The following is a 16375-nucleotide window of genomic DNA, read 5'->3' on the forward strand; positions in this document are numbered from 1 at the left end:
ATCAGAATCTAAAAAAAACTAATCTCCGGTTTATCCTTGATTTCAGCAGAGTAAGCAATTTAGGACAGAATGTATGTCCTCGATTTGGAGATATCCCAGCTGTAATGCCTGTTCCTCCACTGACCAGCAGGTCACCTTGAAGGAGTTATGTAATACCTCAACATCCCAGATTCTCAATTTGTGAAAGTCTTAGTAAGTGCTAGTAAATCACTCCTAAAATTACTAGGAAGATATGATGAGAGGGTATATACAAAGCATTCAGTCCACACCTGGTACACAGTGAATTCACAGTAATATAAACAATTGTTGTTTCTTCTATCTGTTACCTACGTTCTGAGCACTGACAAGGGAATACACAACAAATGAATCTGATTTTCATGTTCTCTATGTCCTTCCCTTTTTATTTTGCTAGCAAAAACTATGTCTTCAGGCCAATACATTATCTGAAAAAAATTCCTTGTTTTAAGCTCCAATCTCCCATGCACTCCAAGTCATGAGGATATAAATCTGCAGCTTCCATGACAGACAATCTAAAAATATACCAAAATTAAGGGACATTGGTAATATTTACAGTCTAACATCTAAAACATTCTTCCAAATTAAAAATCACACGTATTTTCCTTTGTTGAGTATTGACTGTATAGAACACATATATTTTTCATAATTTGAAGAAGCAGAATTAATGGTATATTTCACTGATTGTATGGTATGCACTCAAAATGTATTTTAGTAAAATTTAGTTCAATAGCTGAGTAGAAACCAAACTGGACATAACTACTTGAAAGTAACCTGTTCCTTAGGTCAAGTTCTATGTCTTTTCACTTCAAATCCTTTTCCTTTATGTTACTTGTACTGAAGAAGCAATGCTTACTAGAAATGCCTGATGAAATCCTTTTATAATTACATTTATCCACAAGCCATAAAACTGTGTATTTGGTTATTATTGAAACAAGACTGAGTAGAAAGTTTCAAGATTCTGTCATTTTACTGACAATGCACAAAGTTGCAGAAAGTAGAACAAAGCTTTTTTATAACTGTTTCTAAAATGAAATTTAGTATCTTAAAACAAGTATTTTTATATTAAGTTATGGGTGTTTTATTGTTATACAATTAAACATACAACTAACACATCAGGCTTTTCAAAATGTTCATATACTTTCTAATGTAGAGTTCACAAAATATGAGAAATTTTTATAAGTGAAAAAAATTGTGGCTTTAAAAGGTTACCTGACAAGGTTAAAAAAGCAACTATAGGAGGGCCTCCCCTGGTGGTACAGCGGTTGAGCGCTGGGCTGCAATGCTGCCCGCAGCCTCCGAAGTGCTGGTTCGATCCCCGGCCACATGGCCACAAGGGTCCAACATGGTGAACAGACCTCTCCTGCCGCCCGCTGCTCCCCTCAGCAGTGTATTTCATCAGTCTGCCTGTTCTGTTCCCCGCTCTGGCTCTGGTGAATTCTGACTGTACCTCCCGTGCTTCTGACTGTACCCAGTGTTTGTATAAATAAATAAGTAAATCTTTAAAAAAAAAAAAAAAAAAAACAAGCAACTATAGGAGAACTAGAATTCCAGTCTCTTGATATCTGACATGGATTGTCTTCTATTCTGAGACACTTCTAAGCAATGGTGATGAATTTCATGACCACCACCAACACCATGATAACAAGAGATGTCCAAGTGCCTTTCTTGACATCATGTACTATTTTATACTGTTAAGTACTTTTCCCTAAGACTTCTTCCTTTGATGATTTCCATGACTGTTATGTCCTTGTTCTTTTAATATTTCTGATTGTTACATCACACACCAGACCTTTCTTGATACCTCGTCCCTTAAATGTTGGTTACCATGCTCAGCTCTATAATGTTCTTACTCTAAGATGAAAACTATGTGACCTGGCATTTTCCCAAGCCTAAACAATGTGCTCCATAGCTACAAGTACTCATTTCCTATAAAGATGTATATCCTTGGGCAGTCACAGACAATGGAAACACAACACATCCAAAACTGAATCCATTGACCACAAACCAATGTCACCATGACCAGCAACATTTATTATCCTTCAGTTAATGTCTCATGAAATATCCAAAAGAAGAAGTGGAAGGCTACACCCAGCTTTCTCGGTAACAATGTAAAGTCAATTTTCTTCAGAAAGCAGTCCCGAACAACTTGGCTTTGCCAGTACATTATATGGGAAATTTTGTCGATACTTGCTCAGTCACAAAGTGTTTAATTCATTTATAATTTTTGAACTTTATTCAACATGTACTTTTTGAGAGAGTGAAAATAAGACTAGTTTTGTTATGGAAAGACAACACATACAAGAAAAACGAATGAGGACTGATGATAGTTCCTTGAATAAAAGACAGTCAGTGCTATAAGAGTTGTCAGAGATCATCTAGTTGAACCAGTTTTCTTTGTTTAAAAGCCCTCCATAAATAGCCTGGCCTATAGTAGTTATTTATTGCATGCTGGGTTTATAGTCTTACATTTGAATAGGTTTCATACATTTAGCTTTTCTCTTCCAGAAGTGTAATGGCAATGCTTAACAGTCTTTTAAAGTTACCACAGTGTCATGTTGAGACATTACTTCACAAAATCACACAAGAACTGCTTAATTCTTTTGGAAAAAGTACCTATGTTTGACTAGGCTACTCACTGTTGTTGGATCCCAGACACTGCAGAATAACATGTTAAATTGCACATTTTATCCAATCGGCCCAGGAAATACAATCTCAGCATTTATGATTTTATTGAATTGTATGCCTTTAACCAATATTGTATCTATCCCAATAATGTTATACTGACATTCTAAATGCCCCTAAATATTCAGATCCTCAAAATGCTATAGGTACCAAGAACATCACCATCCAATAGATTCCCTCATTAACAAGTTAATACATCTTCGATGTATGCCTATATATGTATGGCTCATGTTTTTAAATTTTACATTATACTTTGGAAAATTAAAATTGAGTTTTCAAAGAAAAAAAAAATAAAGTCACCACAGTAAATTCGTTCATGAAACAGATTAACTAGCAAAAACTTAGCAACTGATTTTCTTACTACTGAAATATACTCTTAGAAGAAGTCAGGACATTTATACTCGTTAGTGATTATCAAAGGCTATCAATTTCCAAGAAACACTTCCACTTGAAGTGGTCTTATCTTTAACTTTTACACATCTTATTTAAAAAAAAAAAAGATGGAGAGTAGAGAGTAGAGAGTAAATTATTTCAACTAAACTATGATTTATGGATTCATACACTTTTTGATGGAATTTTATTTTCTGCAGTCAGTTGCTAGTAGATGGCTTAGATTTCCAGGTCTGAAGCCACTTCCATTTTTAACTATTCTAATGGAAATTTAATTTCAAAGCATCTGTCATATGTAGCAGTCTAAATTTAGAAACCCACAGGGATCTGTATTTGTATTATAACTTGTAAGTATTTCTTCCCCACTGGGAAAAGTAAAACTTGATCCCTACTCAACTGGGATAATGTTAAAGAACTTTAGTGTCTATAGTAAGATTTTAGCAACATAAATTTATTTATTCCGGAGCCTTACAGAATTTATAAATGTATAGTCTGCTTGTGATAGAGATGGTGAAACTTAAACTAATGAGGTAATAAAAGATAGTCTCATAAAGATTAGCTATGCCAAATTCTAAGTGGAAATTTACATGAAGTTTTTATTCTATTTCAAGGTTTCAGTCATAATCCATGGGTAGGGAGAAGTTTGAGGACTATTATCTTTTTTTGAAAGTTATTTAATGCCTCATCACAACAATGGCAAAGGCATAAGAGGTTTCTACAAAAGAAAATGCTGTTGTTCAAGAGGGAGGGATGGAGGGAGGAGCACAGGGGACTGAGGTGATGGTGCACAGGGTACACTGGTGAGGGAAATTCTATGGGGACTACACCTGGGGGTGGGGGAAGCAAATATTGTTTAAAAATGAACAATGATGTGAAAAATAAACAATTAAAATAAAGAAAAACAGGATTTTAAGGCAACAAAATTCATTTATTCTCATATATATCTATGAAAATAAAGTATGTTATCTCATTACCTTGTAAGACTGAGTGGAAACTAAGTGTTGAATGATTCAAAAATCTGTTCCTAGATGTGATGCCAACATTTCTTAATTGTCTAGACAAAAGTGAAAAAGTTAAGGAAATTAAAACCCTAACTATGCTAAACTTATTATTTCATAAAATTCCTGATTTAGCAAGAAAATGGTAAAAAAGGCCAAACAAAAGAATACATTTACAATATGTTCCACAAATTAAAAAACAAACAAACACAGAATTAAAGCAATGTAAGTCATATGTATATGACTAGATAGATAGATGACTGCAAAATGTGTGGCAAACAGTGATGGAGTATGTGAGGACAGGGAGCAAAAGACACAGTAGTTCTACTTTATATTTTCATAAAATGCCAACATACTAGCTACTTGTTACTAAGATAAAATATGGCTGCAACCAACTTCCCTTGTTTCAGACTCAGCTAATTTCCGATTGTCCCCAGGTTAGAATAAGAAAATCTTAAGAGAATTTTTAAGATTGTTCCCTTTCTCCTGTGAAGAGTAATAAGTATTTCTGAGATCATTCCCTTTTTTCCGCTAACAAATTGACAGAGAAATCACATTTGATTTACTTGCATTATTTTCCTTTTAGGCCTCAATTTTATATAGTGAATGTAATGAATGGAGCAATAATTCTGGAGTAGGTGGTCATTGTGACTGATTTAAGAGACATTTGCCAAGACAGAGACAAAGTAGACTGAATATCTAAGCAACCCAAAGTTAATCACAAAGTATACCACAAAAAAAGTATTGATAAATTCCAGGCTCCTACAAGGCACAACTGAGGAGGAAAATTTTTGATTTAAGAAACTGAAGAAAAGGTCAGAGCATCTTTAACAATGACAATCCCAAATCCACACAGATGGAGAGCCAATTGTAATAGAAGAGATCATACTGTTTTAACAATCTAAGTATAAAGCAAGCTCTAATTAACATTTATAAACAGTATTGATTAGAAAACAAGAAAAGTATTTAAAAACATTTACTTCATAGGTACTTCTACATTTGCCAAAAATCCATAAATACTAATATGAATTAGTCCAATTAATGTATTTATTGATGGTGTTACTTTAAAGCAGATGTCTTTTTCATGCAGAGACATGATTCCCCCATAGAAGGAACTACAGATATTATGATAACAAATTGAATATGTTTGGCAAAGTGAGGGAGGGAGTGTGCATGACAGGATTGCAATTTATAGCTTCCCACCTGATAGTAGAATGAAGGATGAGAGTAATAGAAAAGCTGGCTGACATTTTACCATAGAGAATCTTTCACCCAAATCCCTGAAACTATCACATAAGCTTGCAGCTTTCTTTCTGCTGTTTGGGTTCTCTGGTTATTATGCAAGATGCTTTGTCTAGACCTAGAAGAGTGATGCTTTCAAAAAGAAGGACACACACATGACCATACCAACAGCACCTGGAGGAATGTGAGGCATCAATGTAACACCAACTCTCCCTCCCTAGTCTGTGGATAGAGCCAATGGAGAACATCTCACTATACCTTTCTTCTTGTCCTTGAACAACATAAAGATCTAAATCTTTAGATGTGATTGCTTCAAACCAGCTCAGCGTATGTTGCTGTTTCCCCCCATTTCTTCCAAAAACTTTAACTAGGTACCATCCAATCACCACAAAGTTACCCACAGGAAAATCAGTCGGTGACACTTGGTGATCCTGTCTGCGTGTACTCTTTCTACTCTACAATCCCATGTCAGTAGATTCCGTGTGCAGTTCCTAATAATTTACATGTTCAAACAACACTTGTACCATTTTAACTATCCTTCTACCACATGAGTTTTCAGTCACAGTTACAATGGGAATAACACCTACCATTATAGTATTTAATTGTGTCAACAGTTAAGAATCTCTTCACCACAAGGTAAGCAGAGCCAGGTTCAGCTAATGAACTCCACCGAAGTACCTGCTCCAATACATTCTCTGTATAGTGAAGAGGTCGCTCTGCCAAAAATAAATAAATAAATAAATAAATAAATAAAGTTTATTTTTTCACAATTATGAATTGTTAAAAGTGCATTTAAAAAATATCTGTCTGCAACAATGAACTTAACTTCTACCTTATGTTACACAATGGCAGCACTAGGATTACATACAGGAGACCCTAATACCTAGAACACCATCAAGAAGATGATAAAATTTATTGTATCAACACACCTGTGCAAGGACATTAATCACTGAGTTATTGTTTTAAAAGACTCAGTGGTATTTACCCTATAAATATAATTTTAGAATATGAAATGACCCTTTTTTACAATACACCAGTGTCCATATCTTCCTTCTTTTACTTTAGGTAACTTTCTGGCTTGCTTATTGAAAGTTGCCTGTTTTCATATGCAATTAATAAACTGTAGAAGGAACAGAAGTCCATTCACCTGCTCAGTACTAAGTAATAAACATAAATGAAAGCTTTCTTCCAACAAGATGAACAAGTTATAACTTCTGATCAATACTTATAAGCAACTGAAAGGTGATATTCTGTCAATTAATGAAAGTATAAATAAAACTTTAACAGAGAACATAAGAAAATAATCATAAAATATTACCAAGTAATCTATGTTTAACTAGTGGAAATAGCAATCAGAAATATGTAGTGGAAATAGCAATCAGAAATATGTAGTAATATCATACATTAAATAGGCCAAGTAAGCAAGAAGTTAATGGTATCTTAAATGTTTGTCCTTTTTTTTTTAAAGATTTATTTATTTATGCATACAAGAACTGGGGTACAGACCAGAGGTGTGTGTGGGGGGGAGGGAGGATTCACCAGAGACAGAGTGGAGAACAGAACAGGCAGATTGACTGAAATATACTGCTGAAGGGAGCAGCAGGTGAGTCAGGAGAGGTCTGTTGTGCCATGTGGGTAGCTCCCTGGCGAAGGATCGAACTTGTGCAGAGTGGCTGCGAAGAGCTTCATAGGTTGCGTCTGAACCCCTTGTGCCACCAGGGAGGCCCTTAAATGTTTATCCTTAATAAACTCTTATTCATACACATTTCATTTTAGGCAACCATATTTTTAAATGTACCACAACTTCTTAGCAAAGTTAAAAACATTTACAATTGGGCCTCCCTGGTGGCGCAGCAGTTGAGCGCTGGGCTATGAAGCTGCCTGCAGCCTCTGCAGCCCCAGTTCTATCCCTGGCCACGGGGCCAGGGTCCCACATGGCGCACAGACCTCTCCTGCCATCCGCTGCTCCCCTCAGCAGTGTACTCAGTCTGCCTTTTCTGCTCCCCGCTCTGGCTCTGGTGAATTCTCTCACCCTCCCGCACTTCTGACTGTATCCAGTGCTTGTATATATAAATAAATAAATCTTAAAAAAAAAAATTTACAATTATAATCAAAGCTTCACAGGGAAGTTTTTTTTTGCTGATAATAATATGCCATTCAGTTAATAACATGTTACAACAGAAGCATATGCTAGGAAAAAGTTTAATGTTTTCACAGTTTCACACTAAAAATCATGTAATTGAAATAGCAAAACTCTAAGCTAGCCCATGAAGACATTGATACAGCATTTCCAGTATCCTGGACATATAAGTGAATTAACTTTCATACCCTCCTAAATGTAAATCACACAGTAGCTGAGCTTTTCACTTTCAGCTAAAGTAGGCATAACAATGACAAACAGGAAAGAGTGTGTAAATAGCCTCAAACTCATTTATGATCATGGTATTTTAACTGGAAATAAAAATACAAGTAAAAATGTCCAACTATATCACATCTTCTTCAATACCAGTCTTCCTAACTATAACCACAGCATCCCTGAATTTCTTAATAATCCCAGGTCCACAGAAGAAAACCTATTTTCTGCTTTGAGTGCAACCATATTTTCCTATGCAGTAAAATACCATCTGTATCTGTGCTTAGGGGGTAAGCTAACTCATTATAATAGCAATTACTAAAAGAAAAGCAACTAGATCATACATTTTGAGATGAATCTACCTCTTGTTTACAAACGAATCACCTACACACAGCAGGCACACAGCACTGAGTACATAATATATGTTCAATAAACACTCAGGGAATGAAGGAATTAAGTTCTAAGGTGGCCTATAAATTAACATCACAGACAAAATATATTCTTTGTAAAATCAGACAAAATCTGTGTTAGGTCAAAATTATTTTCCTCAAATAATTTTTTACAAGGTTTGGCTGGCAAGGATCATAATTGCCAAAGATGTAAGTAAATTATTGATTAACCATAAACTGACTGTCTTATATTAATAGAGGTTATAATTTAAACTCACTGTATTTATATGAAAATCTAATGGTAACCACTCTTTCTACATTTGATATTATTTGACTCTTGATTCTACTACTTGCAAACCCCAGGATGCTACTGATTACATTAACCATGCCATTTCTGGAAAAACAAATAGGAACTAGTTATCACTTTGAATTATCTCAGTACTTCTCATTAGGTGGTATTGTTATCCATCTTTTACATGTAAGGGAATATCAGAGAGATCAGCCACTTGCCTAAAATCAAGCACCTATTTCAAGTGAAAAACCAACATGAACCTCCAATCTAGCAGACTTTATAGTCCAAAAATCAAAGTAGGACACTCAATCTTATTTGGGCGAAGTATGACAGCTTATCCATAATGGCATTTTCACATATAATTTGGGTTCAAATTATCACCTCACCCAGAATTTCTTGATGACTAAACAAGGTAACACAGGAAAGATGAGAAAGAATGTCAGCTCACATTTTTACCTTCAGTTTTTCCCTTCACTTTCCTATCCCGAGAAGATGGCAAGGAAATTACAGCAAGCTTGTTTCAAAATCCTAGATGTATGATAACTAAAGAGAGTGTAGTGGGCTTAGAGGTAAGAATGATATTCATAACTAGAAAAGTGTATTTAGACTGAAACAGAAGCTTATTCCCTTATTACAAAATTAAATGAATAATGAGACTAAAATATCAGAACATTTATATTAAAAAGGATCACTAGTACAAGCTAATACTGTAATGATAGCTCTAATGTTTTCACAGTTGTAATAAAATATATCAGCAGATATAGAGACAAATATAAATTCACAAAAAAACAATTATGTTTTTCACATCACTATCTCAGTATGAAGTATGTAAGGGGAAAACAAAGTTGAAAAATAGGATGAACAGATATTTAAAAGAAAACAATTATAAAATGGCATTAAAAGCCACCTTAAAAGAGGCAAGAAAAAATGATTGAGTCATCAGACATTGTTAGAATATAAATTCCTACAAAGAAAGAACTTTTTATTTGTGGTTACATTTACAACCAGCTGTCATGACAAATTATATGGTATGTAAGTTATCTTTCACTAGTACATTGCTAGAAATAAATCACTTGCATACTACCTATGGAATAAAAATAGATGAAAATTGGAATAGGTTGTAAAGGAAGTTCCTTAGCTAAGCAAATCATGTTGTTAATAGTTTTAAACCATGTCCAGAGAATAAACCTGGTGTCCCTCATTTAGTAGAGAACAAGCCTTTTTCCACCTGAAATAACAGATGCTGTTCCTAAATCTCTGGCAGTATGACACAGGATTTCCAGAAACAATTATGACTTTCGCAGTAATTAAATTCTCAGTACTAAACATAGAGTTGTGCCTGCCTTTCTCTGCTCTGTCCACATAATCAGGAAGTGACAGCACTTTCTGTCAGTCCAAAGAAAGGTTAGAAAGAATCCCCAGTGCAAATGAACAGTTTCCATATCGTAGTCACTATGAGGAAGAAACAGGAACATTATGATGCTGCTCCCTAGAAACTGCTCACACACACCTGAATTTGAGTGAAAAAGCCCCTAAAAAGCAAGCAGTTCATTTTTCATCGTGTGAAGGACCGAGAAGGAATGGCTCCATGGGCAGAAACAAGTTCAGTTTTATATCAAAGTATTTAAAAAAATATACACTAGAATATCAGCTGTTGACGGCATTGACAGTCCATAAGCAGGTTTCAGCTTGCCTTGAACAATCACTGGCAGCAGTGACTCAAGGATGCTTAGTGCTTTGCAAAGAATGAGGCCAAGTAAAACTTGCTCTCTATCAAGTACAAATTTCCAATGTCCTGCCAGACAGTCAAAGGGAAAACCTACTTATAAACTAACTGAGTGAGCCTAGAATTAACTCAACTTTACAAATAAGTTACCAAATTATTTTTATATGGTTTTAATATGAGTTTTTTCCTATGTCTCTGACTACCATATAAAGAAAAAAAGATTGTTTTATTTCAGTCAAACCTTTCTAAGAGATGTTTACCATTTGCTATGGTCTGAAATTTTGCATGACTCACGCTGAAACCAAATCACCAATGTGATAGTATTAAGTAGGTGGGGCCCTTGGGTTAGTGGCCTTATAGAAAAGATACTAGAATTCCCGAGACACTTTCACTATGTGAAGACACAGGGGAAAGACAACCTTCTATGAATCAGGAAGTGGATCCTTACCAGACACTGAAATCTACTTGCCTCTGGATCTTGGGCTTTCCAGCTTCCTAGAACTCTGAGAATAAATTTCTGTTGTTTATATGTCACCCAGTTTTTGGTATTTTGTTATAGCAGCCCAAACAGACAAAGGCACTATTTCACCGATGACAGCAATATGCTGCCGGTGATACTGGAGTCACTAACTGGCCTGCTTACATCAGGCGCACAGTAATTGTCACATTCATGACACTCCCACAAATAGGAATATGTTTTCATCATGTGCAACCACATAGGAGTACCTGAGCATTCATAATACATATTTCCCTTTTAATCATTTTTATATTATAATTAGGGAATTATCTTTTTTAAAAAAAATGAGTAAAATAAATTCTCTCAGGAAAGTAAAAGGAACATTACAAAATATTAAAGGGATATTGAATTGAACAGGATAGAGAACTATTACTTTAAAATTTGCAGACACCTGAAATAAAATCCAGCACTTCTGGTTTTCTTATTCATCCACTTATTTATATATTTTTGGTTACTTGGAGGATTTGTATTTACATTAGAAAAAGCACCAATACCTGATGATATTCCTTCTATCAACTACAATCTTGTGACTACCAATGCCTTCACTTTTATCTTTTATATTTAGCTTTATCTTCCCTGCATGCTATGAGAAATAAAGCTTTTAACATTTCAGAAGGTCAGGTAGAGCACATGGGTACCATTTGCTTCAGTAAGCCAACATAATCACTGACACCTTTGTTGCTTTCCAACATTGTTCCTCTAGCAGCAGTAAAAATCATCTCTGTTTTCACTTCTGGCAATTTCTACTAAAAAAAAGTTAACCAAACATTAAAAGCATGCCAAATTTTAATTCTTAATTTCATCAAATGTATTTTTCTTGGTGTACATAGGATATTCTTTGCTTTTGTATTTGGACATTGACAATCAAAATAACTTCAGGTCACCTAGTATTTTTATATATTCTTCAAGATCACTTTAATTAGGGAGAAGGAGCCAAAAAAAAAAACAAAACAAAAAATACACCCTAGTTATGATGCACTAATTGTCACATGCAAAATGTTATTTTCAGGTTACAGATGCCTACATTCTCCAAGAAATTTACTATCAATTCTTCCAGGTATGTGCAATCTCACTTCTAGTAGTATGTGATTTCTTCCTGTCCTGATCCAGTCTGTGTGCTCCTCTCAGTGAGGAGGACCAATGCACAGAGGTACAGAGCTCCAACACTGTGAGTACACAGAGGTACAGAGCTCCAACACTGTGAGCCAGGAATGTGCTCTGACTCATCCCTTGAGAAAGTGTGGAAGGGAGAGGCTGTCTACCCCCAAATCCTCAATTCATTAATCTGCTGTGTATATCCTAAAAAAACAAACAAACAAACAAACAAAGCAGAAGCATGCAGAACAGGCAGCTTCTAATAAGATGTCCTGGTGGTTCCTAATCTTCATGCAGGAATCCCTTTATTTGCCTCCACATTTGGATACCTTTATCCAAAGAACAACAATCAGGGACACTCAGGTTCAGAATGCATCTATTTTTTGTTCCACTCCAGCTAAAAAGATATTTGTAGGGAATGTTCCATATCAATGCACTCTAAAGTAGTGTGAGATATAAAGATCTACAGGCAAAAAAAAAAAAAAAGATATAAAGGTCTAAGAGATATGGTAATGTCCAAGGGAAAAAAAACACACATGACCTAGGGCAGAAATAGATACACACATTGCTGTTCTCCAAGTCAGACAGCATGCAGATTACAGATCTACAAGCACATAACCAGTAAATGGCCCATTAGAACTATTTTCATCTAAATGTCATGGAGAAGAGGCATTTGAGACAGATGTTGAAGAATGGCCACACAGTGAGGAAATAAGAGTTTTAACTGGGCAAACAATATTTTCCTATTTGTAATTTATAAAGATAATTATGATAGCAATGCTGACAGTAATATTTTATCTACAAAAATGACAAAGATGGTAACTTTAGTTTCTTTCATTAAAATCAAACAATGAAAATAAAAAAAAAATGCACCACCTCTGTACTATATTGTAATGCAAAAGTCATGCTTCATTTATTCAACAGACTTTAATTGTAGGGCAATTATGTACTGGCACTGGGCGAGACTAGAGCTAGAAAAGGATTCCCTCCTTCATCTTTCCAAGGAGATCGCACCAGAAGTGATGAATATGAATTCACGTGATAGTCATTAATGAAGATAAGACAAAGTCCAATGGAACACGCGGCCTGTGTTTAAGCAGAGGTAGACAGGTAGGCCAGATGGAAGGAAATGAAAGATGCACTTGGGAAACATCAATTCACGCATAAGTAAAGCACAAAAAATAGTAGAAACTACCTACAGAGAACATAGAAAATTAAAAAAAAAAAAAGGCAGTGGAGATTGAAGGAGAGGAAACCCACCACTGAGGGGATAGACATAAGAAGAATTGACAAATGAGATAAAATAATTAGGGAACGAGGAAGAAAATCCAGGTGGCTGCAAAAACAGAGTAAAGACTTGCTGAGAATAAGGAAATGGCTACTAACAATAACTGCCACAGAAAGGAGAAATAAAGTAAAGCCTGAAGCAAATCCACTGGACTTGGCAGTTGGGGGTCACAGGTGTCTTTTGACAGAACAAATTCTGTGAATGTAAAGACTGAGACCAATTATAGGGGAGACATAATGTGAGCTAACACCAAAGTACCGGTCACTGAATCCTGACAACGGATATTGAAAAATGACACCCTACTACAAATGTTTAGAGAATACTAAGCAAAATAAGCCAAAGGAGAAAAATACCAATCATTTTGCAATATACCAACCAATATTGCAATATAGAGAAACAAAACAAAGGATCAAAAACCAAATCAAAAGCATACCCTAGAGATCTCACTGCCAAACTGGGACTACGAGAGGGGACAGAGTGGGCAGCAAACGGAGGGGCCCAAAGAAGGGTGTGGTGTGGTAACAATCATCTGAAGAGATGTGAACGCATACCTCTAAGTCACACACAGTGTTATCTTAATAAAAAGAATGTTATCTTAATAAAAAGAATCATGCATGGCTGAAAAGAAATACAGAAATAAAAACATCAAGATGCAATAATGAAAGGTAAAGTATTTGATAATCCATTTAATTCTAACACTGACTTCAATACTTCTGGTAAACCATGGGGGTCCTTCAATTTTTTTAGATGGGAAGTTTATTTTTAATCAATTTATCTTTTTATAGAAAAACTTATTATTTGCAGATTATTTTAAATAATGGTCTTAAAAATATGTCTCTGGTTTATCATTTTGATTTTTACTTTATTATAGTCTTTTTCCTGGACCCTTATTCAGGTCTTTTAATTCCTGCTATGAGTGAGACTATCCGGTATTTTTCTTTTTCTTTCTGGCTTATTTTGCTGAGCATGATCCCTTCCAGCTCCATCCATATTGTAGGATTAGGGTCAAAATAAAGGGGGTGGGAAATGTATGGGGAATATAACCAAGATGAAAATGCATACATTGTGCAAAAATGAAAAATGATGTAAAAATATATAAAATAAAATAAAAAAATAAAATAAAAAAGTAAAAATCCAGAAAATACATGTAAAATTTAAACACAATTAAAAATGAACACATTTACCATAGTCCTTTTCTTCTTTCAAATGTTAGTGATAAACATTTTTGCACGTAATGATTTTAACTGGGGTAATATCAGGGTACCCCATCAGGTATTACCACCATATTGCCCCCCACCAACTTACCCATATTCCACCACCATAGTCCACTGAGCTTTCTTCCCTCTTTGCTCTTTCCCCTCCCCCACCTTCCCCCCAACTTGGTGTTTCAGTTCTGTAGTCAGCTATAATAGATTTCAATTTTTATCTTGAGCTTACGAGTGGCAAGACTGTAATTCTAGCAGTTTGATAGCTATACTTGAAAGGGTCCCAAGACCTTAGTAGGTATCAGCTAGACAGATGGTCACAGTACAAGATATTCTGCATCATTTTTTCCCTACAGTCCTTTAAAAGTAAATGGTGCCATTAGAATATTAAGCTTATCCAACACTTGACTTGACTATTGGGCCAGTCATGGTGTTTTAAAAGCTTTCTTTAAGCTTTGGCATCTCTGGGATGAAGATGACAAAATATATTATCCAGTAAAGAGAGGTGGGAAAAAAAAAATCAGCTTCTGGTAGGTTTAAAACAATATTGTATTTACATAATACATTATTTGTTAAATCAACTTTTTTTGCTTTTGTTAAATAAGGAGTTTACAGGAATAGGTAGATGAAGTGGTGTCATTTAGAATATTATTGGAAATAAAACTGCTTGTCCTTACAAATAAAAGCTTTATTTTCTAAGAAAGTATCATAGATGCCTAATGCTTTACACAGTATCTTTATAGTCAATAAAATAATCTCATTATTTAGATAAAACCATAGGAAGACAGTAACACATGCACTGAGGTAGAAGGGAATTCATTAATGAGATGCATAAAATGGTAGCAGTAACTTGTCACAAAATAGTATTTCCTTATACTATAGGGAATTTAAGATTCCTAGCATGAAACTCACTTACCCAGCTCTTCATTTTCAATGACTTCAAATGTGGCCCAGATATCACCTTTTGAAGGAATAATATTTTTTATTGCTAATATATCATTAGTTAATTCTTCTGCTTCCATTATAGGAGATATCTGTAAAAGAGGCAAAATTTCTTCAGAAGAAATTTCAGATATAGAACCAGCCACAGTACTCCCTGTTTCACCATTTTATGATACTTTCTTAGTATGTTTAATTAGCTTCTCCAACACAATGAGAAAAAAAAAATGTTCAGATCATTCCCATAAAATGCAGTACAGCCTATTGTAAGTGCAAAAAATGACGTAGATATAATCAAGAATATGTGTTTTTTTTCTCACTTAGTATGCAACAAGATCATTCAGGAGAGAACACACCTAGTTATACACAGAATGACCTTTGGTAGTCAGCAATCCAACAGTCTTCCGGGAGTGAAACTTTTCACTTATCAGTTCTATGATCAAGAGTTCAAAGTGGCTTGTCTATTCAGCATGAGTCCTAAATCAAACACGGTCAACTGCTATCTGCTATGCCAAAGAGCCCCAGGATTTTAGTGGCCTGTGGTATGCCCACCACGCCAAGTGACAGATGGTAGGATACCAAGCATGCTGGAGCCAGGACTTCAGAGCATAGGGCAGAATCTGCAGTTCTACAAGAGCCTCAAAGCCTTTGGTCATTGCATAAGCACACCATCTTCTGCAAGGACTTTGGGGATTTTCGATTTGTTGCTTCTTTTAGCATTTGCTACTCTTAAATGGCATAAAACAAGCTGTATTTTTTTTTCAATTAGACTTTATAACGTCAAAGAGATGATGTTTTAAGCATTGAAATATTGCAAATACAACCCACTTTGACATTTTCAATAAAACAAGGTGCCTATTAAAATTTTTCTTAGAAAAAAGAATGTGCTCATTTCCATTTTTCCTGTCCATTGTTGATCACAAACACATCACATATCTATAAATACTATAAATTATCTTTCATTAAAGGAACTCACACAGCCTATCTTTTGGACTTTGTGAAATTTAGTGTTTTGGGGGAATATATTAATTACACAGTCAAGTTCACTATGTTTTTATTTAGAAAGATCAATGACTTATATAATCTTAGAAAATCAGCACCTGGGAAAAGAGAACTTCTAGCAGTAGAAACATTAGTAGGTGAATAATTTCAAGGATGAATTCATCTGAATGGATTTAACATTCTTTAAGGGCATGAACTTTCTTAATATGATAATTACTGAGAAACCAAACTTGTGAAAT

The 16375-nt window shown here is 34.9% G+C and overlaps 1 protein-coding gene across 4 annotated transcripts in view; it reads right to left on the reverse strand.

The window, feature by feature from the left end:
* The window catches only part of ARAP2 (ArfGAP with RhoGAP domain, ankyrin repeat and PH domain 2), a 169265-nt gene that overhangs the window by 31713 nt on the left and 121177 nt on the right, over window positions 1-16375 (reverse strand). For all 4 annotated transcript variants that reach the window (XM_037530434.2, XM_037530435.2, XM_054688391.1 and 1 more), the window contains 2 exons: window positions 15112-15229; window positions 5918-6046 (listed from right to left, as the gene is read on the reverse strand). In XM_037530434.2, the coding sequence (XP_037386331.1) occupies window positions 5918-6046; window positions 15112-15229 (247 nt within the window). The remainder of the gene's footprint in view (window positions 1-5917; window positions 6047-15111; window positions 15230-16375) is intronic.

Source organism: Talpa occidentalis, unplaced genomic scaffold (genome assembly GCF_014898055.3).
Source record: "Talpa occidentalis isolate TD23 unplaced genomic scaffold, MPIMG_talOcc4v2.1 talOcc4.6, whole genome shotgun sequence".
NCBI classification, from domain to species: domain Eukaryota; kingdom Metazoa; phylum Chordata; class Mammalia; order Eulipotyphla; family Talpidae; genus Talpa; species Talpa occidentalis.